The sequence below is a fragment of the Filicampus tigris genome, chromosome 17 (assembly GCF_054856515.1).
Source record: "Filicampus tigris isolate MCC_2025a chromosome 17, RoL_Ftig_1.0, whole genome shotgun sequence".
Taxonomy (NCBI): Eukaryota; Metazoa; Chordata; class Actinopteri; order Syngnathiformes; family Syngnathidae; genus Filicampus; species Filicampus tigris.
In genome coordinates, this window is record NC_141233.1 from 17,645,315 (window position 1) to 17,672,860 (window position 27,546).

Below are 27,546 nucleotides of genomic sequence, written 5' to 3' on the forward strand. Positions count from 1 at the left end.
TGTTACTATGTTATGTTAAGTGAGGTAGCTATATAGATTGACCTAGAGTACCTAGTACCTAGAAAGCTAGTCAACGAGATACCTGGAATGTTAGTTAAAAACCTTGAAATCTAGATAATATATTTCGATGGAATAGTTGAGTTGGCTTCATCGTTGGCTCACGAGTAATCTGCAACTCACTTGCGATGTCGGATGTCGGGGACGGAGCGATTGAGGGAGATCCTGTCGCTGACGTAAATGTTGAAGCCGTTCTCCCTGTAGGCCTGCTCCACTCGGTCAGCGTCCGTCAGCGGGAAAGGCTTCCCCTGCTCGCCGTTACCTGAATCCATCAAACACAGTTGGCTGACCAGCGGCGATCCAGCGGGATTCCCAAACAATCTTTAAATTACATTACGGGCGCAAACACGGTGGCAGTAGTTAGCAGACGCACCGGATCTGGAGGCATCCCTTTTGATTGCTTCATAGTCGTGCCAGTCTTTCCTCTGAAGACCACTTCTGCCCACTTGATTGTCCTTCCGCAGTTTGCCAACACCCTGGACAAGGAACACGAACACGAACGCACGCACGCACGCACGCACGCACACATGCACACACACGCACACACACACACTTTAGTATGATTTTGTACAAAAGTAACAGTGATGAAATGATATATGCAGTGTGTTGTGCTTAAATGTACGGACACAACCAGCACAGGCAATGTTGATTCAGTCTCGGTCAAGTTGAGCAACATCCGTGGCACAACTCCAAGACTAGCCTTCGAATTGTAAATACAGACAAGCCTGAGAGAAATTTGATTTTCTTTATAGCTACAGCACAGAAAACTTTCAGTTATACAACAGGCTTTTCTTGCCTGACGGTATCCGTGGCAGCTTTTTTTTTTCTTTTTTTTTTCCCCGAGCAGCAGCAGCAGCAGCAGCCTGCTCGCTGCTCCACTGAGAGTTTACCCGCAGAAAAGTGTACTCTTCTATTTCACGCTCGGCGAAGCTCGCGAGGTGAATACCAATGTGGCGGCGGCGGCGCCTTATACTGTACGTACATGGCACCTCAGTCGCTCGATATGCAAAAGCGTCATCACCCCCACGTGCTAAACGACTCGTACACGTACATCCGTTGCTTTGCATGGTGATATATGGGATCACAGCCTCGGTGCGGGAATAATTAGTTGACAGGAAGTGGCAATTAGCCCCGCGCTTTAAATACAAATGGCGCGAGCAGTAGGCAGGAATTAGCATGAATTATTAACCTGACTGGCAGTTCACGACAACGTTACACAGAATAACAAACTAGAGTGTCACATAGGCTCTAATATTCGTCGGTTATTGCGTGTTGGAATAGGTCGCTGTCATACATCTTGAGGTGGATTACACACAATTACATTTTTATGAGCATTTTTCATTGGATATCATTTTGTTAAACAGAATTAACATAAATGAGTGAGCAGAATTGTTTCAGCTGGTACATTAAGGTTGGAATTAATTATGTGCTAATGGTTTTGCAAAGACAATCCTCCCTTATTCAGTTATATCGGTAACAACAGTATTGGAGTGAAACCTTTTGTCTTCTCGCGTTGTGGTAAAACATCATTTTTATTTTATTTATGATTTTATTATTTACGAAAACTGAATATTAAGACAAAAGTTGTGGTGCGCCACCTGGTAGCATTTTGGTGCCAGAGAAACAATTTGAAGAGTCGAGGGACACCAGTTACACAAAACCAGTCCTTTGCCGCCATCTTTTGGCATCAATAGGCAGTCAATTACAAACCCTTTTGGAGGTGTGCCATGGGCTCAATCCGCATCCCACTGAATATCGGGGGCTCGCTTTACTGCTAACCATTACTAGGGTCGTGAGTGACCTGGAGTCAATCCCAGCTAATTCTGGGTGAGAAGATGGGTCTACCCTGGATTGGTTGCCAGCCAATCACAGCTCCCATGTAGACTGACAAGCATTTCAACTCACACCTAAGAAGAAATTAGACTCACAAGTTAATTTTAGAAACATGTTTTTGGAAAGTGGGATAAAGACGGAAGACCTGGAGAAGAATTCCAAACCGGAACCTCAGAACTGTGAGGCCGATGTGCTAACCGCGCGTTGTCCATTGAAAAACGAATTTCTATGGAACAAGTATTGTTATTTGTGCAATTCAAACCCATTTCGCGGAACAACAAATAGCCCCAAAATGTCTTTCAATCAAGGACTTTTTTCTGCGCCCCCTTTCACGCCGTGACAACTCCGTCTGGGTCACCATGACACACAGACGCATGAATTGTGTTTTAATGTGGGCGGCGCGAGGTGAGGGGGTGTCAGCCATTATTTGGCGTCCTCTCACTCGCTCTCAATGCGACCAAAAAAAAAAACACCAACTAGAAAACACATTCAGTTTATTTCAGTGTAGCTTTGCCTCCACTCTTGTCAGAGGTGGTTCACATTGGGTGAGTCACACACAAGGACCAGACAAGCAAAGAGAGTCCATCTGTGCAAATGTACACTGAAGAATAAAAAAGGGAGACAGGATTTTTGCGCTGGCCCCATTTTTTTGCTCCTGATTAAAATTTCAGCACACGTCGACCCCGTCGTGTTCCTCTGGGGGCTTTTGTAGCTCGCTCGGTAAGAACCTTGAGAAAACAAGGCAAGGAGAAAGGAGGGGGGGGGGGGGGGATTTGTAGCTAATGCACACACGTGTACGTCGGAGAACGTGGGCGGCGGAACGTAATGGAGACGGACAGTAAGCGAGGACCAAAGTGGGAAAAAGTCGGAATCATCTGGAAGAGCAGATGGAGGGTATGATTGCGAGATGGGGGTGGGGCGGGGGTGGGGGCGGATTGCTTTGGCTTCACAGCATGCGCGCCTTTCACAACAAGTGGGAGGAAGTTGTCTATTTTCAACTGGGTACACTTTGAAAGAAACCGTCATCAGGTGGCTTAACTACCGGCTCGACCAATCAGTAAAGCAAAGAACCAGATGCCATGACAACCATTTGGAAGACCGTAGAGTTGAAGTTTATGATCACGCTCTAAACGCTCAACTCATTTGTCCCAGTTGAAATGAATGGGAATGACATTAATGACATTAACCCCTTCCAGCCACCTGAGAAAAATTCTAATAAAAACTGTAATGTGGTTTTAATAAGAAAAATAGCACTCTTTAATATTTTGCTTTAGAAAAGCATCGAGTAATGAAATTAAACAGAATGCAAATAAACAGTTTTTTCCCTCTTTTTTTCTTTCCCCTCAATGGACATTGTGCTGCTCATTCTGGTTTGCACGCTTTAGCCAAGTTGGGGCAGCAGAATACAGATACACAGCTATACGGTCTCGGCTCCCAATTAAGCCTCAGAAATATTAGTCATTCTTTACACGGGACAAAGAATACATGCCTGCGAGTGTTGTCCAATTATCTATTGCTTTGAGGACATGGTGACAATGCTGCGTCATCATGAGGTAAAACAAGGGACAGTGTGAAGCGCTTTGAGTACCGAAAGGTCGAAAAGCGTTATACAGCAAGTGACAGTCCATTTACCAATGCCACCATGCGGTGCTTGTATCTCAAATTTTTGCTTGCAAGTCAAATCAGTATTTCATTTCTACAAACTGCAAAAGACTTCAATTTTAAATATGTGGAGAGCACCCACATTTTTGCGGTTGTGCATTTGCAAATTCACATTTTCACCCATTTTTGGGGGGAAACGCTCCGTTATTTGCGAACAAACGCACAAAACAAAACCGGCTGTTTTTGTGCTCAGGCTAAAACAGTCAAAGTTGTACTGTGGCAACATATTGTGAAATCTTGGTGTCAAGGAACTGCGTGGAAATGGGAAGTTGGGTTGACTGTCATTCGATTGAATACAAACACAAACATTTTTGTGCTTGATTTATGTACTTGGTTCTTTTCATCCCATTTGGATGCAGCCGCGGCGGTATGGAATCCCTGAGTAAACACTGATTGACACATGGCCTTTTGTCATCGGTTAAATGGCTCGCTAAAAGGCAGCATTAAATTTAATGAGGCAGGGTTGAGGGGATGTTGGGCATCGGGGCAGCGAGGGGGTGTGGGGGGGCGGACGCTTTGCCAGGTGCTCTCAGCTAGCTTCTTCCTCATGGAAGAAAAAGTGTCACGCTCGGAATTTGTGGCACTGGTTTTGCGCGGTCGGTTCGTCGGTGCGGTCATGCAGCTCAGTGCGCCGCGTCCTCCTGAGTCGCTCCTTGAATATTAATAAGGTGTCAAAGTCTGCCTCGAATGGAGTGACTTAACGCCACTGCGGAGATTTTCCCGATGGCCACGATTAGAAGAGTCGAGGAAGTGCGCTTCAATGCTCAGTAATAACGATTTGGTTTGGTAATGCAAGCTTGTGAGCTGGCTGACGAGAACCGCGTATGTATTTTAGGGGCCGTGAGCACAACACCCCAAAAGCCCCCAACGTTGTTTAAATACACTGGATAGATTGGTTCATTTTCTGATCAGATTGGTGAGCTGTTTGTTATCGTATTTTTTTTAACTCCCTGGTCGGCACCAAAATGCTGACCGTGTAAAATGTAGCTGTAATATCACCATTCGCCACTAGATGGCAGAAATGGCTTTGTTGCACTTGGATACTGTCGTATGCCACAAGTGTTTTGGCGATTGCAGAAACACTCGTTGAAGTCTGGAACCTTTATGCATGCACTGAGAAATGTAGTTTGAAAACTATATTAGCTCAAAGATACCGTAGTGTACATTAGTTCAATCCAAAAAAGACTATGCACATATTTTGTCCACATTTAAAATGGCATTTTTGTCATACATCTGGTTAGGGAGTGTGTGGTCCTATATGACCAAGTGCAGCAAAATGAAAAAATGGGGACCCCTCCAGCATTTAAATTGTCCTTTGATTCTCTCGCAGAGTAAGGTGTGAGGAATTGTTTGTTGAATGAAAAATGTAGATTCAATCCCAATGGCAAGGGGGCAGTATTTCAGTAATGTCTGGGCACAACACAAAAGGGAATCTGCAGTCATCCGACGAGTGGTCGTCGAGTTTCCTCTTTCTGACCTCTGCGGAGGGATTTTCAGATTAGGACAAGCCTCTCCGAAAGGATGGCTGCCTAACCTCATTTCCATGCCGCTGTGGTCGGCTGGTAATCCGCCCGACAGCAGATTATGTTTGCAATTCAGTCGCGCAGGACGGGATTGGTGCCACCGCCGGAGGTTCAGACCGTCAGCAGATGTTGCGGGACATTATACAGCGATACATGCCAAAGATACATCCCGGCTTTTTGATCTTTCTTCACGACTACCTTCGGGGTAATGTATTAGCGCGTGTATAAATACGTCTGCCACATACATATAGTCTCTCATTTGAAATTCGGTGTTACGATCCCCGCCTTTTTTTTTTTTCCCGCAGACATGATTAGACTGGCAGAAAGTTTCCAGAGTGGTCCTTCATATTTCAAGGTTGGATGCTCTGGTAATACCGCTGTCATCCATGAATGATCACCTAATGCACCGGCGAGGGGAGAAATACAATACATTTGTTTCTTCCCGCACTAAAAATTCATTTTATTGCCAGCGGCCTGACACCCTCATACATTCATTATGAGAAATGTTTGCCCCGGGCCTACAGCCTCGTAAATTACTCAAATTAAACAATCACATTTGTGGGGGTGAGACAGCAGTTAAACAGGAAAATGTGTAATACTGTGGAATTTGTCAAAATTAGCGAGGAGTCCGAAAGTTACCCGTGCGGTTAAAAAAGTCATTTGACGGAGGACAAAGCCGCACTCTGCGACCCTTCTTGGCCGAGGTTGCAACCTCACCTTTCGCTTTCTTTGACCTTCTGCCAAGCACAGACAGACGCTCGAGGTGAGAAGAGGGAGACCTCCGGTTCCGCCTAAACCCCCAGAGACGCAATTATCCGCATTTCACGTTCCAGCTTGGCCTCTTCCTCGTCCTCCACCTCTCAAACGCTCCACGGACATGTCCATTTACTCTTCTCGTCCTGGCTCATCGCACAGAAACAAGAGCCGCCAACCTGCTTGCTCTAAAATAGGCTGCGGGAGTCATCGAGGACAGACCTTTTTTCAGACCTCAATCTTCTTTGACCGCTAATTTTCAAGAACTTCAGCCAGGTAGGTCGACAAGTGGAGATCCGGCATTCAATTCACCCGTGCCTTTGAGCAAGAGCTCTGACAAGAAGCAAAGACGCCGGACTTTCATCAAGTCCAATCGAGGACATTGATATTTGGCCACAGTTTCACGAGCTTCAGCCAGTTGGGCTTGTAAGTGAACAAACCTCCCCGTTGATCCGACATTCATTTTCCAATGCCTTTGAAGCTTCAACAAACCCCATTTCAATTTAAGATATCGATTTTCTTTGTCAACTAAGTTGAATGAATTTCATCCAGGTAGGTTGCCTATAAATAAACTTTCGCCCTGGATATCAGAAGCCTCTTTTGACACAGAGATCCTTCAAAACTGGCAGTGGAGCTGTCCTATATACTAAGATCTAGAAGTAGATCTGGCATCAATTCAGAACTCAACAAAGCAAGATAACTAACGTAACTGTACGTGCCTCAGTGATCTTAACAGTTTGAAGTTGGAACCGTTGGAATCCGTTGAGGAATGTAGAAGCGGAAGGAAAATTCAACTTTAACCTAGGTCAACCGCATCTCCTCCCACGATTCGATTCCATTGCGATACTTTAGTGCCATCGCAGGTTAAAATAATCACCACCACTACAAAAAGAGAGGTATTGAAATGATCTCTGGGACAAGTAGGGGCAGAAAGAAAACACAAACAAACAGGCATACACAATCCGAGGTGGAGGCCAAAGGGAAAAAAAATGTCATGAATAAAACATCGGAAAGAGTTGTGAAAACATTGACTGGCGTTGAGTGCTTCTTCTTTATGAGAAACAGAGTTTAAGAAAAGCCAGCCGGGAGTTTTTGTCAGTGGACCTAATCCAAAAGCTTGAACCGTCCGCTACCCCCCCCCCCCCTCCCCCAGGGATCAACTTCCACGGTCTCTTTGCCGTACACGTCGAGGTTGGCCAAGCAGAGATTGAGGCGTCAAGACCTCCCTGGAAGCGCATCCCTGCAGGGCCGCCTCGCAGACTCTCATCTCCCGACACAAGTCATTATCCACAAGTCTACTGCTGCTACGGATACTGGACAAAGGCCATGACAGATGGCCGACTCGATGCTTTCAGCCTGCAGAGAATTGTACTCGGTGCGAGCAAAAGAGGAAGTTTGGAGGCTTTTATGTTGCTCCCCTTGTAGCGCGTCTATCCTGCCAAATAACAGTGAGTCAGTGTTTGCCCTAGCACTTATCAATGCCAAAAACAAAACATTTCCTATTGACTCCCTGGAGTAAAGGGTGCTTGATTGGAATATAGGAGTGGCTGCTGAAAGGATTAAGCAATAAGATCTGATGTGCCCATTCCACAGTTTGCTAAAAGCCAGCAAATCCACTCAGCGGGCTCCCGCTTTGACCACCACCAATCCAGAGTCCAAACGACTTTGACTGGTCACCTGCTCGACTGTTATACCATCAAGCCAGCATCATCCTCTCCATGTCCCCCGACTGTCTTGTGGGTAAGCAGGACATTATCTCTTCGCATTGCTCCCGGCTTTGCGTGGGCCGACCGGGAGCTACAGAGGGAGGGCTGCTGCTGTCGGTGGTGGTCGGTGGGGATGGATCAGAGGACAGATGTGGCTTACATAATGATCCGCAAATGAGTTGTCTCCATGGCCCTAATCCTGCTTGCATCGTTTGGTGGAGCTTCCCGAGCCAGGACACCAATCCCAGGGTATTGTGATTCCTCCAAATGCAGAAGGAAAAAAAAAAGAAAATCAATGGAGTCGACAGCAGGCAGTGGCTTAACAGCTAAATTGGATGCTTGTTAACAACAATTGGGCCAGGGGACCAGTTAATGTACAAATGAGAGAAACAAAAGGAGGCCTAGACAATGGTTGCGAATGACAAAGTCTGTTCCCGGGCTTGGTCCCTTGTAACAAACATGACCATGTCGGGTTAGAGACAAAAATAAGGAGCAACTTGGAGCCCCACCTCCTCCCACCTTTGCAGAAAACTGAAATCGAGCGACTTTTTGATGCATTTAGTTAATTTGAGACTAGGAGGTATTCATTTCTTCGCGTCCAGACTCCATAGACGCTTGTTTGCTTTTATGCATTGCATTGAATTTTTAACTTATACATGACTCACTTAGAGTAACAGTTCCAGAGATGGGCATCTAAAAAAATATTGGTGTAATTTCAGATGATGGATGGCTATGCACCAAGCTATTTGTATAAAAGCGCATTTTTCCTAATCCTTTAAAACATCTCTCGAGCATCAACATTTCCGGCTTGTGGGACGCATACCAACAGGTGACGAGAATCTCACTTGTGTTGACACAATATTGCGCCGGATGCCTCACACATTGTTGTTCCCAGCATTTCTGCAGCTGCTCTAGCGTTCATTCTGAGCTCGGCGTCATTCACCTTCACCCACACAGCTTGCGTTTTCCTGCATCGTTTTACATCTCCAATGAACGTCAGCGAAAGTGTGGCGGCGGCAGCGGCAAGGAAGGAGAAGACACATTTATGTGTGTGCCGACGTGTAATGATCAAAGCCTGGTAAGTAGCCACAGTGGCATCCACTGCTGTTCTTGTAAACAGCTCGGCGAGAGGAGGCCACGGTCTAGCAGAGCAAAAACTACGGGAATTTCTGCCGGGTCAATTTTCAGAACATCCTTGGCCACAAAATCCAGACCGATGGCCTCGGTTCAAAGTCTTCCTATGAAAGCAGTCGTGCTCAAACATTTTACTCAAAGTAGCGTCTCAAAAATACCAAGCTCTCTTAGTTACCACCATAACGACCAACATTAACATACAGCGGCGTAGGAGGCTCAAGTCTTCATCAGAAACGAGGCAGAGGTTTTTACTCCTAAAAAGTGTAGTGATGAGATACAAGTTGAATTTGTTCCCTGACCACGATCATAGCTGAAAACACTTGTATCGCAAATCATCTTTCCCCACTATCTCATTCCAGTCTTCCAAATAAAACCAACAAAAAAAGTGTGCGCTTTTAAGAAGCAAAAGAGCACTTGGTAGAAAACAACGGTGATCATTTCGACCTTTGCCAAGATGGCTACGACTCATCTATCATCGTACCTTTGGGGTACAGTCAGCTGTCGTGGGGTCGATACCTCAAAGGGACTGCTTTCATACCATCTACGCTTGACTTTTAGAGTGTTCAGGGCCTCCAAAAGGCAAAATCAGTTACATTGGAGTCTATTCATTAGACTGAACTGGCACAAAAGGCTAAAATCAGGTCCATCTTACAATAGCAACACGACGGTGATTTTACAAGTTCAGACGCTTCTAGAAGGCCGTTGTGTTGAAGTCCACATATCAGGATCAGTTTCCTTCCCGTGATGCTCGGCTGATCAAACAGCCACAACGGCGCCCTATCAACTTTATTGCTACCAAACAAGTCACGTGTTAGCTAGTGATTTGTCTGAGCAGATTGCCCAAAAAAATACAAATAAAAACTCTAGGAAAAGCCAACTGCCGTATTTACTTTGGAAAAAAAGATATACTAAACTAAATATGGGGTCAAATGGTGACGGATAATGAATTGCAAATTGCCTCATTGCTCAGCGCCTTTTTGATGGGAGTCGCCCAGGGAACGTTTCACAAATCATCCTTTTATCAGAAAACATCCAGGGTCAGATAATAATGAGTCCAATGTTCAGCGCTGCTGCTCATAGAGAAGCTTATCAACTTCTGTTGCCGCACCTGTCTGGTCGTAAATGCAACCTGGCTGCTCAAATCCACCCGCATTCCTAATGGATTACTGAGTTACCTTTTTTTTTGTTTGTATTCCTGTCAGATAGTTGGACGAGTCACCTCTGGGTCGGGCATGAGCTGTCAAGGACTCCACGTGACTCAATTTCATTCATCGAGCACTTTAACGACATTAGCAGCGGAAACAAAGTGTTGTACATGAATGTTAAAATAAACACGACACAAAAATAAAGGGCTCGAGTCTCATGCCGTGTGGCCTGCCAAGGAAGGTTTTAAGGCGGACAGAAAAAGCCCAATTCCCACCTCGGTACCTCAAGGAGCAGCTGGTCAGCTGATCTGAGGCACTGAAACGGGAATTTTGAGAAGGGAGCAGCTCACAACAGAAAGGCGGGGCCGATAGATACCATTTGAAGGTTTGAGAAAACATAGTCTTAGAGTGAACCCCAAAGTGTGCAGGCAGCCAGTGGAGAGAGGACAGAGTTAGCAGTTACAGCAGCACAGTATGTGCGAGCAGCAACATTTGGGCTTACTGGCATAGAAAAAAAAGTGTGGCTTTGCTTTTGGCAATGAAAACAAAAGTTTGACGCAAATCATTTCAGCATTTTATGAATTATTATCGTAACCTACAAACAAAAACAAGTGCCTGCTTTGTTTTTGATGACAATAGCGGTAATACAACACACTACCGCTAAAAACTCCGTTCAGGAAAACATTTTCCCCCAACCTGCTTTTTCAGTGCTTCAAAATGCAATTTTGTACGTGGACGAGAAGCGCACGAAACCAAAGACTTTCAATGTTGCTCAGGTCACGGCTCAGGAGAGGCAAGGTGAGGAAAAAGCTGCTCTTCCAAAGATGCCCAATCATACATAGAATCGCTATCAAATCCAAAATCCAATCGTCTGAATCCTCACCGGCGCCAGCTATTCGCCGAGAGGCCAAACACCGGGAGCAGACCTTAAACTAGCGCTCGGGGAGCAGCTAATCATGGAAACATTCAAAGTTGGAACCGAAACAAACAAGCAGCATCTTCTGCTGTAAATAAAAGCCCGACTTCTGGCAGGCCGCCTTGCTTTGCTGCACCTGCCGTCCCTGGTTTGGCTGGTCTGGGCCAACGCCAGCGGCCTGACCGGCATACTGAGCAGCTTCTGCGCGCGCTGGATCCGCCGGCGGCGGCGAGTCAACGTCCGCCTTGTGTGCGCCGGGAGCCAGGGGGAAGGAAACGCTCTCCATCAAGGTCAGCCTGTGAACAAACACCTCTTTTACCTGCTCGCAACGCGCGTTCCCTTGCCTCCTGAGGTGTTTTATCAGGACCGGCAGCAGCAGCATCAGCCGCGGCGGCAAGCTGACACCGTCACGCTGAAACAAGTCTGCGGCAAGCATCTCCGCTTGTCCGCAAATGACTTTCAAGCTCTCCGACTCGCCGCTTTCTAGAGGCTTAACACGTTCAAGATGCAATCTATGCACCTGGGCTTCCAGCCAAGCCAGCGCACAGATGCCCGATACCCAATTGTTGGACGTATTGAACTACAAATACAGTTGTATCTTGAACTACGGATGCTCCAACTTGGAGTTTGTCTGTTGAAATGCCAAAAGATGAGATCGTGACTTACGGTCGTTTCACAAATCCACCAACAATTCTTTTTTTAATGTGGTCATTTATATTAGCGAGTGTCGACTGTCTGTACCGTTTGTGTAAAGTGCTAGCGCCCGCCCGCGCTGCCTTGCCCGTATGTCATGTGGTCTGGTCAGGTGGCGCTAATGTGTTATTTAGGCTAGCATGCTAGCATGTCATTTAGACAAGCAGGCCAGCTAATACTACTGATGAGCCTCGCGTGACGATGGTTGGTGTGCCTGGAATAACTGACCCACTGAATGCAGTCCTTCACGTGACACGCATTACGTTTACATGTGCAAAATTTCTTGAACACAATCAGAGTTTGGATTCAAATTATGATCGGATGCACTGTTTTCACGGACACTAAAAATATTGATCCAATTACGACCGGCGTGTTCGTGCGTCACACTTTGGATCGGGACAAATTATTTTGACGTGAGCAGATGAGATAAAGATCCACTAGCGCATTGGATTAGTTCTGTCACTTCAATTAATTTTGCATTACAATTAGCATCGACTGATGCCGTCAGTGCGACGGACAAAAAAAAGAAAGAAAGAAAACAATTGGAAAAGGTCACCGAGCGACGACGTCGTTGATTTATATTCCTTTGTGTTGTTCAAAGAGACGCCGAAATCTGCAAAGACATGCCGCAGAGTATTTATAGTCCTTATGTGTTTTTTTGATTACCAGCAGGAATTTAATTAGGTTTCTTTATCTCAGACAGGAGCAGTGCAGAGTGTGCGCACAAAGCAAGCTCGAATGTTAAACCACAGGAGTTAAGCGTGTGGCTTGGATTTTTATTTTTTTGCATTTCATAAATGTAATGAAACTTCCTCGGGGTGTGTGGATTTGTGTCAGATTTTGTCATTTCCAACTTCAGCTTTTTAAAAAGAGCATACAGACTATTGGAGCTTTTGCCTCTATTATGGCCAGCTGAAAAGTCAACTCTGCAATTCCTTCTGATTCACTGGATGGCATCATACAGTTTTGGTAAAATGGGTTTCAATCCTGACCTAACACTTTTTCACACAGTTTAGTTTCTGTGTCTAGCAGATGACATCATTTTAGGGCTGCCACTGTGGAAAATTATTAGAATCGATTATTCCATCAATTCCGATAAAAATTGTATTTCACATTTAAGTATCTTACAAAACCATTCCCCTGATTACTGTTTGTCAGATAATTATTGTTGCTTATTTGGTAATAATTAGTCATAACAAATAAAAAAAAGCAACAGCTAAACAACAGTTAAGCAATTTCATACACGAGATGTTGCACCCACCAACCTTTTTGAAACGGATTCAGTTACTGGTTCGGTCATTGTTTCCCCAAAGTAAAAGACGATGTTTTTTTTGCAAGATTGTACAAGTCAAATCAGATCATTCTAATAACACTGCCTGAGCTGATTTCCGAGGAAGTCTGCCATGACTTGGAGGCCAGGGCAGGCTAAGATTCGCCATTTTCAAGCCAGACTAAATACATGCAAACGGGGTCAAATCAGAACAAATTTACATTTAAAATTAAATTTAGTTTGTGTAAGTAGAAGTAGATTCAAATGATGTGATTTTTTTTTTTTTAATTGATAATCTGTCGTTTCTGCTGAACTTCCAACCTCAGTCACTTGCGACATTCACGCCTTAAACCTTTGCGGCGTGAAAAACCAACTCTCACATCCACTATCCTAATCCGCGCTTAATAGTTTAAATCCTTCTCTGAGACTTTTCTCTAATTGCTCTTCACCTCACAGGATTAAAAATGGGGAGCTGATGTGATTCCTTTAATTGCTGTCGCTGGCCCGCCTGGTCGAGAACATTTAGCCAGGTTTTGTTGTCGCTTGTTTTGAACTGTAGCGCAGCTCTCGTCTTTCGTGCCCATGCGCAGAGCGTTTTATTTTTTTAGGTCGTTTTTCCGTATACTGTACAGTGAAGTCCAAATTTAGAGTTGCCAGTGACCACGAAACAAGCTTGGTATCGGCCCAGTATCGACATCTGCTATCGGCGCTTGGCCATCCCTAGACAATACGTTCAGTACGGTTGTGTTTTGCTTTTACATTTCCCATGTTTGCAAGTTATGTGGAGAGCCAATACGACAATAGTACAATATTTGTTGAGTGTCATTTTTGTTGTGAAAAAAACAGTCAAAAAATTGACTTGACCTTTTTGGGGGAAAGGTGATTTTTTAGATACGAGCCAATTCAACTTGTATCTCAAGGCACAGGTTTGTGGTGGCGAGAGAGAGGAAACAAGACAAGGCGGCGGCTCGTAGGTCAACGTCCGCACTGCTCTTGCAGAGCCAAGAAAAGAAAGTCTGGAGCGGCCGGTCCCTGACAGATGAATGCGCAAAAGGGCATCGCGGTCTGACACATCAGGTTCAGATTTGTTTTCAAAGGATATCGCCCGCTTACACTGTCGGAGGCCCGACAATATTCTCTGCTATAAATCAGCAAAAGGGCAAAACGCGGGCGCCATAGGACGCCAGCATTTTGGGCGACAAGAAGTCAAGTCAAATAAACTTTCAGGATATTGCTGGACACAAATGGGGAAACTGCGACGATGAAGGCATCTTCTGCAGCAAAACACTACAAGACTACGAGGAGGAGATTCCTTTGGACCACCCTGCGTGGGGCTCGACGGTGCACAAGCCCCTCCCCCCCGCAGTGATGAATGTGCAGCAATGGCACCAACAATGGCGGGCCGGTCCACGTAGCCTCCAGTGGACGGGCAGCCCGCGTGATTTTCATTTGGCCGTGACAGGGTCGTGAATCTTTGCCAAGTTCCCTTTCAAGAGCGCACTTCATCTTCCCCGACTGGGCGATGACCCGATCGCATGCGGCTAAGGAAAAGCCACCGGCGGCATCGCAAGCAACGAACGCCCCCCCTCCCCCCCACAGCGCTCCGAAAAAAATGGAACCCAAGTTGCGATTGTTGCAAAGACGTGGAACGTTTCCAATACATTTGCGGGAAGTGAATTTCCATTTTGGGAACGATCCAAATTGGAAACTTGCCAAGGGCGTTTACGGGAATTAACTGAGAATCGAGGGTAATTGATTGTAACGCTTTCGTACTCAAGCGTACATGAAATTTGCTTGTTTTAGTCCAGATGATGCTGAAATATATTCTCCCAACTATATTGAAGTTCTCCTTTAAGAGCCAACCTGCAATTTGGTGAACTCCTCCTTTGTTCTCATAAATTCCTGAAAATTCTGGACATCCGCTTTGTCCACTCTGCACTGGACGATCGGCCCTCAGGACGGCGGTTTTTCGGTTTTCACTCTGCGTTGACACCGTCTGACACCGTGCGCGCCTGTCGCTGGTGCAGCCTCTCACACTTGTCACTCGGTTGTTGTCCGGCTTGAAAATGATGCGGTCGGTGGAAGATAGGAGAGACCAAAAGCATCATTCAAATCTCTCAAGGTAATACCCGCCAAACTAAACAAATGTCTCTTGAGAATGCTTTTGAACACACACTTAAGATAAAGACAAGAAACATTTTGCTGACAAGCAAAACAATCAATCATTTTGAGGAAAAAGGTTTTGCTCCGCATGCACAAAAACGAAACTCGACTCAACTGTGGCCCAGTTGCATCCCGGCCCGAGCGCAAATTCCCCACGTCATTTCCAACTGTGAACATTTCCAGAACACTTCAACCCTAGCCCCGACCAAATAATTCAGCTGTGAAATTTCCAGATCAACCCAAAATGCCCCTTAACATTTCCAGGTAAACTTAACTTGACCTTCCCTAAATTTTGGATGTGCATCATCACTTTTTGCCCTACTTGCTTTTCTTCTCTAACAAGGAGCCGAACGGCAAAAATTCACAACAGGCGTTTTTCCCACGCCCACTTCAATGCCTTTCTGTGACTCTTCCAGTCTCTCTGCATCTTTGTGCCAGTCAAGTTCCCTGCGTTTGAGTCCTCGCAAGAGGCAAGGCGATTCCTGACCACCGTCGCATACGAAGACAAGATTACAGTAGCCCCTTGAAGTTATTGACTGAACGACTCAATCGGACAGATGAATAGCGAGTGGCGGAAGAAAGCGAGTCGGCGCGTATAGAAGAAGTGTTTGTATACGCACTGTATCTTCCCAATCACTGACTTATTAAATGACTCCGCAGCTCGACAGCTGTTATCGCGCTGTTTGCTAACACGAAACAGGCTCTCTGCGCCGTTAATCCCATTCATTACGACGCTTGTCAGGCGAGATATCAAATGCAGACAAGTCAACTCCGGAGGCGACGCGCGCCAGCTCACAAACTCGGCAAATGAGCTCCAACCGCCATTCAAAGGCAAGACATTTCACACTGGGACAACAGCTCATGAACATTTTCTTATGAAGAACTCACTCCAAAAGCCAACAATCATTCCAGTCAGGCCGCCGTGCAACACTGCCGCTCCACAAAACTCACTCCAACACACACGCACGCACACACACACACACACACACACACATGCACACACATTCCATGAAAGCTTCTATTCAGCAGATTTAGGCCCATTTGAATAAGAGGAACTGCTATTGTGGGCTCGCCAGGTTTTGTTTTGGGGGGCGCAGGGGAGGTTTGATTAGAACTTAAACAGACATATTTCCCAATTTAAACATTTGTTTTATGTACAGTGAAGCCATTTATTTGAATACATCCCAGACCCACCCACCATAAATCTGTAATGAGACGCTACAGAGACCAATAACTCATTCACTGCCAGACATTTTCAGACTCTCTTTTACCCTAACCCTAGTTGGAAAAAAAAAAGATACAAAAAAGAAATTCCTGGGATTGAATGGCTGAACTCTGAAAAGACAAATAAATACGTCATTGGCAGGACCTTAGCAGGTAAAGTATATGCGTTAAATGAGAATTTAGCACTTGGACCTGCAGAGTAACTCCAGCTTCATTTCACTTTTGCATTAATTTACTTCAGGACCAGGGGGTCGAATCCCACCATTGTTGAACAGCTTTTGTAGTGACGCCAGAGTTTGGCCAAGAGAGGGTCGCGATGACAACAACCCCCCTCCACTATGTGCGGGTTCTCATGTGAGAGGGGGCAAATGTTGAGGTTGTGCTCATAGATGCTGAAACAGGACAGCATTTTAGGGCTGCATGACCCTTCCATACTGACCTATCACTTAAGGCTCGCAAAATGAAAATTAAAAAATCCTTGCCTGGGGTCCCTTGGGGGAGGGTCATGACCCCTCTTCAAAGGTTGCAAAGTTGGGGTCGCGGTCCCCCAAAAGTGTCATGCTAAGCTAACACCAGAGCCAATGCTCCGTTGAACTGTCAGCCAGTGAACGCACCACCAGTAACTTCCTCAAGTCGGTCTTGTCCCAACTTTACTTGCTCCGCGCCGCGATTGCGACGTGGCCGCCGGACACATCCTGGTCGCTTGGGCCGCTCACCGACCACGCTGACACGGCTATTAAATAAAAGGCCACCGTCACTACAACCACCCCGCTCACACACACACATACATACATACACAAGGCGGGTGAAAATGAAGGCGAAAAATCACCACTTCCGACCAAAACTAAGACTGGCGGTCCTCCGGAGACCCTCGCCTTGGTTTGTTTATTTACCGACATACATCCGCGTTCCGACGGCGCCATGGCCGCGCTGCTACCGCCTCACCTGAAGCTGCGATCCGACGCCCTGGCCGTCCGCCGCCGCCAACGCCGCGTCTGGCGGGTTGTCGAACACCCGGTCCCGGTATAACGACCACAAGCCAACGTTGGGGAGGAAGAGGAAAGCCGCTACGAGAAGCCCGGCGAGCTGCAGCAGCCTTTTCTCCCTCCGCCTCATCTCTCCGGACGGCTCAAAGAAGCGTAGGAGGAAGCGGCGGTGGGGAAACCGAGGAAAGCCTCCCCCGGTAGTCCGCGCTTCGTCTTGCGGTAACCGACTCGAGGGAAGTTCCACTCTGACAGCGGGACGGAAGGAGCCCGTCAGCCCGGAGCTGTGACGCCGAATGGGCGCCGGCTGTCTGCCGCTAGAGGGCGGATAGCCAAGCCCGCGAAGAAGGAGGGGGAGGAAGAGTTTATTTTATTTATTTTTATTTTTTTACAGTATGTAATTTGTTTTCATTCTTATTTTTTAAGTCGAGATCGACGTGTCAAAGCACAGATGAAAAAAGGACATCCAAAAGATAAATGTAAAAAAAATAAAAAGTCTCATCAGCTGTTACGTTCAGAGGCACCTTGGTAATAAAGCTTTCAAGTGGAGTTAGGCAACCTACGGCTCGTGGGCCTTAAGAAATATAACCTCGCAAATCGGTGAAATCATTCATCACAATGGGTGGTTTATGACTGAATAAAACAACATTATAATTGTATAGTACATTTGAACTATAATTATGATGTTATAGACGTATTTTTCATTAATCCAAGTGGAATATGCTCTTTTAATAAACCCTAGTAATCGGCACGAGTTCATTTCCATTTTTGAAAAAATGTCATTGTAAAACATTGTCGGATTGTATAATATTGCAAGAGAATATATGGATGCTATCTATTTTTAACTCTCCTGTTGTGTTCCCAGGCCAAATTGAGCCATTACAAAATAAGTAAGCCAAGCCGAAGTTTCAAACAAGAAGTAAGAACCATCTGCTTGACTTAGGATGTGTAGTCAACATATATAATGTGAATTCATTTTGTAGGTTTTCAGGTTGAATTAATCAAACACAATATTGTGATTGCATAACATTATATGATAAAATGCAGCGATGATGCACACTTCATCCAAGTGTAAGCTACTGTTATTTTAGTTGAGAAATGCAACAAGTGCTTGCTAAGCAAGTAGAGAGGAAAAAACAAACAACACAAAAAACACAAAAATCAATGCAAAGGCGCATGGCAAATCAAACATGGGAAGGTAAAAGTGTGAAGAATTACAGCGCGGTTGGTTGCCAATAGGTTGTGTCAGCGAGCGTAGATGGAATACACTGCCGTGTTTGAAATGGAAGGAACGGCAAATCAATGGCAAGCACTTTGGAGCTGCGTCTCCAGCAACCAAGCAACCGGGATCTGCCTCATTCGTATTCTCCCCATACGTGTCTCTACTCTTATAGTTTTCATTCTGCTTGCTGGCCATTGTCATTTTTCTCCCCTCATCTATTGTTTGCCCGGTTTGCCGTCCGAGCATGAAATGAGTCGTGAAGCGCTGAACAAGGAGGAGAGATTACAATGTTCCCCGTGTAAAGTCTTTGAGGTCAAAGAGGAGAAATGTCCACATCCGTCTGGAAGTGTGACAACAACAGTGTAAAAAAAAAGTGCGCTTTTTTTTAGCGTATTGAACATGAATTTGGAGTGGTGCTGTGTTAATGATGATGATGCACAACGCGATATGATAGCAATACAAGGTATAATGCAGGCGTCGTGTAACTCAAGCAAGTTTCTAAAAAGGTTTTAATTTTTGTGTGGATTGTGCCCAACGCTGACAATATGTAGCTTGTCGTGACTGAATATTTACAAACTCCGCGTGGTTCTACTTTTTAGTAAACACATTTGCATAATAAACGGGAACTGGTGAATTTTGGATCCATGGAAGTGGGGACTGTTCTGCTCCAGTCCTGTAGGTGGCAGTGATGGGCACGCCAAGCTTTTTGACAGCTTCTGAACAAACCGTGGCATCATAGCCATCATTCTCCCTAAAATCTCCCAATTTTTTTTTCAGTCACCGTTTCATAAAAGGCCCGGAGATTATGTTTTTTTTTTGTTTTGTTTTTCCAAGTCGGCGGCACGGTGGTCGACTGGTTAGCACGTCCGCCTCACAGTTCAGTGGTCGTGGGTTCGTCGTGGGTGAGAGGAATCTGTCCGAAGTGAAGTGTGTGGTAAGGAGTCCAGATTTTTCTACTCCAATCCTGTGGGTGGCAGTGCTTCACATTACAAGAATAGTTTTTGTTTTTTTCATTCTGAAACAATACAGAAAATAACAGTTGTTTTTCAGATATGGATTTGAAAATGTTTCCAAATCTTTTTGAGATGTCATCACTGATTTTTTTTTGTTTACATAAGAGTATAATTTTTTCCACGTAATCACGCCGCTAGCAAAAATTCACTTCGAAGCTCTCATCTGCCACTCATGTGAAATGACATCGACCATGTCCTTTAACAATACGACGTAATGTGTTTCAAGCATTTTTGTTGTTGTTATTTCGATTCCCATTAATGGCATCCTCACCGGCTCTGGAGAGTTTTCAAAGATGCACTCGGGCAGATTATACAAGAAGATACCTTTCGGCCAATCAATAGGCTTTACTTACCTGACATTGTGTGTTGGAGTGGACTGATGCTTACTAATTGTTGATCACAGGGTACCTCATGGATGCCACTAACGGCTTCCTGTGCTATGCTGCCAATCACGTGCCGGCCCACTCGGCCAATCAAAGCAAGCAAACAAGACACGGTGATACCTTTTTTTGCGTTACGCTACAAAATGATTGGATTTCTTTTGCCAATTTGTCATTTTCATGTGTGCAAGACAAAGGTTGAATGTGGAGGAGCCATTAGCATTCATATGAATTCATGCGACAATTCTGCCCTCTATTTGTGTCCAATTGTTTAGTTGAACTAGCTGCACCATGAATTGACTGTTGATTACACAGAGCGACTAATGGCTTCCCGCACTAAGCCGTCAATCACCAGCAGGCCCACCAGGCCACTCGCCCCCCCAGCAAATCGCCGTGTTTTAATTCTTATTACTATTTTTTTTATCAGCACGATTCCACGCCTCAAGCCCGGTGACACGGGTTATAAAGTGAAGGGGCTGCTCGATCGACGTAAATCCCCCGCCTCAGTCTCAGTTTTTCAGGGGGGCCATTGGTGTTCATCTATAATTCATGCCGGAAGACGCCGAACAGATTGAATTGTCACAACTCAGCTTAGTAGACGGCAGGTCGCGGCGGCTGAGCGTGAGCCATCCTAATAAGGAACACATTAGTGCCATCACAAATACACAACTTTTTTCATTGTAAAACGATGGGCGTTTGACGACGTTGTCTTGCACATTTCGAATTTCGCAAGACAAGTCGAAAGGATATAACATTTTTTAATGTTATGGGAATGTGAGAAAGACAATGACAAACATTTGTCACAAGAAAAAGTTGCAATGGAGTGAGAAAAAAGGTAATCGTGAGAAAAAAATTGTAATGTGACAACAGAGTTCCAATGTGAGGGGAAAAATGACAAAATGTGTCACAGTTATGAGGGAAAAAAATATGGGGAACGGTGGTAATGCTGCGAGAAAAAAGTTGCAACATTAAAAGTCGGACTGAGTTTTGTCAAAAAAAGTTACAACAAAAATTGTAACCTTACCAGAAAAATGTAATGTTGCGAGAAATAGGGCCAAAACGAGAAAAAGTTGTAATGTTATAAGAAAAAAAACGGAATATTAGGAGAAGTCATAAAAATCATAACATTACTACAGTAATGCTGAAAAAAATCCAGAAGTAAAAACATCACCAAAAAAAAAGATGCAATCTTACGATAAAAAAGTAGAATTCTTAACATTGCGGGAAAAGACTAGCAGGTGCCTGTTTCTATGGGAGTCTGTGGTGGGAATGGAGACAGTTCTAGGTACTGCTTCAGGCTCCCTCTTGTCATGACCACCATCCCGTAAAAAAAGACATTTGTGGCCGTAAGAGTTGAAGGCTTTATTATGGCGAGGTCATCATACGGAGGTCACGCCCATTTCCTGCAGTTCAGCCAATCCCGCGCCCCGTAACATTGTGCGCCCTTGCCACTAGCTTACTGGCAGTCTAATAACGACCCATGGACGTTTTGGTCGGAAATCTCCTCCTAAAAAGATCGTGGAAGTATCGTACTTCGCTGACCTAGATTGGGCGTCTCGGGCCACGTTTACAGTTGCCGACATCTGCTCGCCATTTCGTCTCGCTCCCCGCGAGCCCTCCCTCGAAGGCTTGTTCTTGGTGAGACCTTACATACGTGCGTATGCGCGTGCGCCTTCATTGGCCAGCCTCACAGATGCTCTCGCCGGTGTTCGCCCGCCCATTAAAGCTGGCGTGATCCCATAAAGGCAGATGCACGCCAAACGCCAATCTGGCTAATGGAAGAAGAGCTCGGCGTGAGAGCGACTCGAAAACACGTGTCCCAGTTCGTGTCCCGCAGCGGCGTGACCTACCGGTCCAGGTTTTAACCCTGAAACGGATGGACGGGTAGGCAGGCAGGTTGGTCGGTCCGGGCGGGTATGTTCGGAAGGTTTTTAGGTGGGTAGCTCGGCGGGTGAGGTCGAGTACAAAAGAAGAAACGTCCAAATTCTGCCCTCTATCGGCGCACGGCCGTCCGGCTCAGCTACTCGTCGCAACGTTAAGTGAGTGATTTGTGATTTGAGTCCGGACGTGGCCGCCGGTGGCCATCTCTCGCACGCGACTCAACACCTCTGCTGACTGAGGAGTGCGGCGAGGCGGCAGGTACAGCCGAGAGACGGCAGAGCGATGGCTCCTTATCTCCCCGTCAGCCGGTGTTGCCATGGCGATCGATAGATTGCCGCCAGGGTCGATTAGCGCTGCCGTGACTCTCACCTTCCTCGTCCATCCTCATTTCACTTCATAGATTTTTATCCCTCCCAAGTGTGAGAGGTGCCATAAAGAAAGTGCACTACAGTAAGCGTGTGCTGGTATTAGCAGTGAGCTGTGTCATTGCTGTTTTTACGGCGGCTGATGGTTATGGATGAGCTGCGGATTTGGACAGTTTCATTTAGCAACGGGACATTTAATAGCGCTGTCAATCATGAGCAGAACCACAAAAAAGTCTCAAGGGGCCATGCCCGAAGAGACACAGGAAGTCGGCTATTTTGCTTTGAAGTTCGACCATCGCAACGTCGGCAGCGATTGCCTGTGCTCACTGCCGGACATTTTCAGATCCTCTTTTACCCTCACGTTTGAAAAAAATATATCAATAAATTCCTGGGATTGAATGGCTGGACTGTGAAAAGACAAATACATAGGTCCTTGGAAGTGAATGAGTTAAAAAAAAAAAAAAAAAAAATCATCCTATTGTTTAAGAGAATTACACTTTGGGGTGAGAAGTCAAAGCTAGCAAGTCAGCTTTCAATCTAACTAATATTCGCTCTTGATTGAAGCATGAAAAATAGCATTGAGAGCAATACTGACGGAATGCTTGCTTTCTTACGTCCTGCTAACCGATGATGTACATCCACAGTAAGCCTTACCGATATTGGATTGACTTTTTTTTTTTTTTTCCACCAGCATATTTCAAGGCCGTGAGAAGACGTGCAGGGAGCATAAACATATAAACACTCACATATTAATGCGGCGCTTCACATTGACGAAAGAGAGGAAGTGCATGAAAGGGGATCATGCATTAATCATCGGCCGCCGCGCCGCGCCGCGCCGCGCCGCCGCCCCGACGCACACGCACGCACACACGACGAGATCAAAAAGCGGCGTTTAAATCATCTTAAGTCTTGCGAATGTTTCCCCACGGTCCTCAGGGTGGGGGACAAACAAGTGTGTTTGTTTTGATTTCTTACAAAAGCTCTTCGTGTACGTATACGACTCATTTGTAATTGTTTTGTCTATGGAAAAATGAATGGAGCTCCACGATAAGGGTTTTAGTTCCCATCAGGGCTCATTTGGGCCAATTCTTCAATCCAATATGGCCGCCTTTCGCTCAAATTTCGTACCCAGGGTCCTAGTGACTTTATAACGCGTCCTGTTATGATTGACAAGTTCCCGCCAATGTAGTGTCGATGGGTGAAATTGGTGCCCGGGACTCATTTTTTCAAATTTCCACAGGGCGCTACTTAAATGAGTCTTCTGGGGGTCGAGTTTGGCAACTCTAAGTGTGTAGATTTCGCTCACATAAGCCACACCAAAATACATGTGAAAAACAAGCGCCAGGCCGCTTTTCCATTTTCTGCGATTGATTGCAAAATGGCTAGCTTTGTTGTCGGAGCCAATGCGAATGGAAACACGACACCAAAGCGCCTTCCTCGCCGCAAGTGAGTTCGCTGCCGTGTTAGTCGGAAGGCCTTGCGCACTAAAGCTCGAACCCACCCGGGATTACAAACATACAATTGTTCACAGTTGACCCGAACACGGCTTTCGAAATAACTTTGAGCAGTGAGCCACGTGCAATAAGCGTAGCAGCTCCTGCCTTTCGCTCGACGTTTGCGCTCCTCCTCAAAGTAGTGACGGGCGTGCGTGTGGTAGCAGCATCTTTGTTTGCAGCAAATGTTAATTCCGACGCGCATTGTTTTCTCTTTGTGCAACCGACTGCGTCCCGTAAGAACGACGCAAGTACTGTACTGTATTTCACCGAACGCACGCTGTAGCTTTATCTCTCTCGCACACACGCACACAGCCTGTTTGCAATCCATTGCCGTCGAGCCATTGTGTTTGATTCCCCTTGTCCGTGTCGACGACAGATTAAATGAGCGGACGGCGGCGACAATAAGCGCTGCTGGCGTGAGATGATAATGAGGGATAATGGACCTCCACATTTAGCCTGCCGGGTTCGGGCTGGAGGAAAAGGCATGATGAGAAACAATGAATCCTTAATAGCGCCTAATGAGAGCGTCCCCTCTTGTGGACTAAATAGCATCCCGTGCGGCGCGGGGTCGAGTGCTTAGCGTGCGGCTAACGAAGGCTGCGCTCAGGTGCGAGCATGCTGAATAATCTATACCGATGAATACGGACGCATGACAACATACGACAAAAAACACGCTCAGGTCAAAGCCAAACATGGATTGTTATTGATGTACACGGGATTGAGATCACAATTATTTACTGTTATGCGTTGAAAAAACGTACAAGGTCTTCTGATTACCGCGCACATTTTCCCCCCCCAAACTTTCCAGGGCTTGCGGAAGTGTCAAGACGCTTTTGTTTTGACCATCTCTGACACATGAAATGCGTCTTCCCTCACTCAAGTGGCGTCAAAGCGCGTCAAAACGCCTGAACCTGAATCTGGATGTCGGACGCGTCAAAGCAAAGGCCGGCGGACCTTTTAGCGCAAATGACGGCAGTTTACTTCCGCGCTTAAAAGCCGCTTTACCTCCGCCAAGGCTGGGGTTGGTTATTCTTCCGCCTCCCCGGCACCTGGGACACATATCCAGTATGGTTGCTGAATGTAGCTTGCCATGTTTCAATGTTTACAAGGGTTGCCAGATCTAACAGCTACACTGGATGCGTGCTGCAGATATCTGTTTCGCCTCGCCTTGTTTATTCTGTCTGACTAGTCACAGTTCCAGTTCAAGATATCGTTAATTCAATTCACTTCAAGTGATCTACTGGTCCCTTTTCAGATATGTTTAAGAGGCAGCTGGCAGTTAAAAATATACAAACAAACAAAAAAGACATTCTGTCATGGATGTTAAAACTGTCTGTATGACCTGCCAGTAGAATAGTATGAAAAATGATCTGCTGAAAGCCCATCCCTCTCCAGTTTCATTTTGTGGCAGCAAATCGATTTTATTTGTGTTTTTCCTGTTTTCTCTTTTGCGACACTCCAACAAGAATGAGCCATGCTAGCGACCGCCGGACTACGATTATTCGCGCGTTGACGCACATGTGCGTCTCTTGCTAGCAGTTCGAAAGCTGCAAACTCCGCCTTGAAATCAAGTTTGAACGAGATGAAAGGAAGTTGTAGATATGTAGTCATCCAAACGATCCAAATTTGCGACATGATTTTTTTGGTTTCTGTTTTTGGGTGACAATCTTGTGCGAAAAATGTTTTGGACTTGGGTTGCATGCATGCAGACGGAAGCAAGTCATTTCCAATCCAGTGGCGTCACTCCACATTAAGTTGAGGAATCAGCGGGAATGACATTCACATTGGTTTTTAGCAACAGCTGCGCGCGAGATGGCCCCCGGCCGCTTCCGGCACCGCGGAGGAAGGGCTCGTTATCGGCTCATTTGCGCGACTCGCCGGGCCCGCAATCTGCCCAGTCGCTCGTCTTTGATTAGCTTCTATGTCTCCTCGCCGCCCCGAGATGAATGTTAATGAGGACAGCGGCGTGCGGCCATTTGCGCATAGCCTGGGTCCGGCTCCGACGTCCATTAACGGCACCCGAGCCCCCTTTTCCCTTTTCCCTTTTCCCGGCCGTAAGGACGCAGCTTATTATTTTCATATGCAATGATTAGCTCTCGTTTATGATGGATGTTCTGAGCTAAAACATCCACGCCGACGCTTTGGGAAGCATAGACAAGCAAGCGTTGAAAAACAAGCAAGAATAAAAGAACAAGCAATCATTAGATTGTGCAGGAAGTGGAAGATCAAATGAGGAAAATGCAAAGTGCTGGCAGTTCGGCACACAAGGATTCACCGATTCGAGTGTATATATATATATATATATATATATATATATATATATTTAAAAAATGGAATATTATTTATTTTGGTGGCAGTTGTTTTCCATGTTTCATGTTTTATATGGGAAACGCTTATTTGCACTTTATCCTCGCTATTCAAGTATTTTTGGAATTCACCTTTTTTTTCACTGCATTTATATTGGGCCTCAATTATATGCACATTTTTGCTCATTTAACAATCATTTGACTGCTTTTTAGTGCAACATCAGTAGCTTGTCTTCTTTTTAGGAACCTATCAATGCAGACAAGTGCAACATGAACAGTTTGAAATAAGAGGTGGTTTTTTTTTTTTCACGCTCAGTTTTTCTCCCAATGGTCAGAGGTTGCTGACTGTCACTGAACGATTCAAGCGTGACCGTTCTTTGGGCTCTTGCTACGTCCCGCTGATGGCGCACCCTCTTCTTCCGCACCCTCTTACTGCCATCGGAAAAGAGCAAAAGGCTGGATTGCGGCAGGAAGAGCATGCGTTGCCAACGCGTGTCCCGCCACCACCACGACAAAGTAGAGGACGAGGCGGGGAAAGTGGGGGGGTGGGGGGTGGGGGGCGTTAGTGGCAGAGGTGAATGCAAATGAGCCAGACTGCCAGCTACATCTGATTAAAAGTAATCGCCTGGCAGTATCAGCCAAAACACACAGAAACTGAAGACATGATATGGAAAAGAGATTAGCTTGGGAGGATTTTTTTTTTTTTTTTGGGCGGGCTCCAGATAAAAGATCTAATTATTGATAAGCGCTGCAAGTTTGAGGAAGAAGAAGAAGCCCAAAAAAATGTAAACTTCTAAGACACGCCGTCAAATTTGTCACGCTTGTCCATCAAATTCTAACAAAATGTTAAATGTCAAACATTTCCCTGGTTTGCCCTTTTAAACTACTTTTTAAGTTGTTCATTTTGGAGAAAAGTACCAGTACATTTTGGAAAAAAACCAAGGTATATTTTGGGATAAAAAGTTGTATGTTTCTATAAAAAAAATGTTTTAAAAACTTTAAAAAACAGTATAATCGCTATAGGCACAATATTACGAGGTCGAAAGTATTTTCAATATTAAATCTGAATATTTAGTAGGTGTGAAAAGAAAGTCATATCAAGATTTTGTTTAGATTTTCAGTATATGTATTTTCAATACAGAACTTGCATACTATTCATATAAGAAGTTATATGATGAGAAAAGTAATTACTAAATAGAAATGGTTGTATATTACAGAAAAACAAAGTAATAGGTTTTTTAATAAATCGTAATACGTTAAAGGTAAAATCCATATATTTATGAGATCAAATGAGATTTAGATGATCAAGAATTTAAAACAGTCAGGATACATTGTATTCATTATATTACTGGGAGAAAAGAAATGTGTTTCTTGGGGAGGGAATTATTATTGTTTTGTATAATTTTTTGGAATGAACGTCAGAAAAAGCCTCCTTGAACATCTGGACTCTGTGGTCAGTCAGAGGCACTTTAAACGCTGCTGACTTCCATTTGACATGAGTTTCAATGTGATCCGTTCCAAGAGGGTGTGAAAGTCGTCAACGAACGGCCGTTTGAAAATAGAGGCGGCTACCGTTTTCTTCCGCCTGGAAAAAAGGCGAATGACGGACAAGGGAAGGCTACCCACGCTGCAGGTGGATGACGAATAACGGACGCTTTTGTAGTCAAATGCCCAGCTCTGGTTACAGGTAACATTAATGGTGGGGAATTTTGGAAACGCATCATCTTGGGGTGTGTAGACTTTTCCTATCCACTTTGGTTGTGCTCAAAATGGCAACGGGAAGCAGCGGGGCAACATTTGCCTCGCCGCACGAGACGAGCG

At 45.4% G+C, this 27,546-nt stretch overlaps 1 protein-coding gene across 1 annotated transcript in view; it reads right to left on the reverse strand.

Moving 5' to 3' along the window:
- Positions 1 to 17,405, reverse strand: part of galnt10 (UDP-N-acetyl-alpha-D-galactosamine:polypeptide N-acetylgalactosaminyltransferase 10 (GalNAc-T10)) — a 38,246-nt gene extending 20,841 nt beyond the window's left edge. Inside the window, exons 1-3 of the mRNA XM_086012170.1 lie at positions 17,025 to 17,405; positions 431 to 533; positions 181 to 319 (exon numbers count right to left, since the gene is read on the reverse strand). Coding sequence (XP_085868296.1) covers positions 181 to 319; positions 431 to 533; positions 17,025 to 17,195 — 413 coding nt within the window. The 5' untranslated portion in view covers positions 17,196 to 17,405. The remainder of the gene's footprint in view (positions 1 to 180; positions 320 to 430; positions 534 to 17,024) is intronic.
- Positions 17,406 to 27,546: the final 10,141 nt, after the last annotated feature.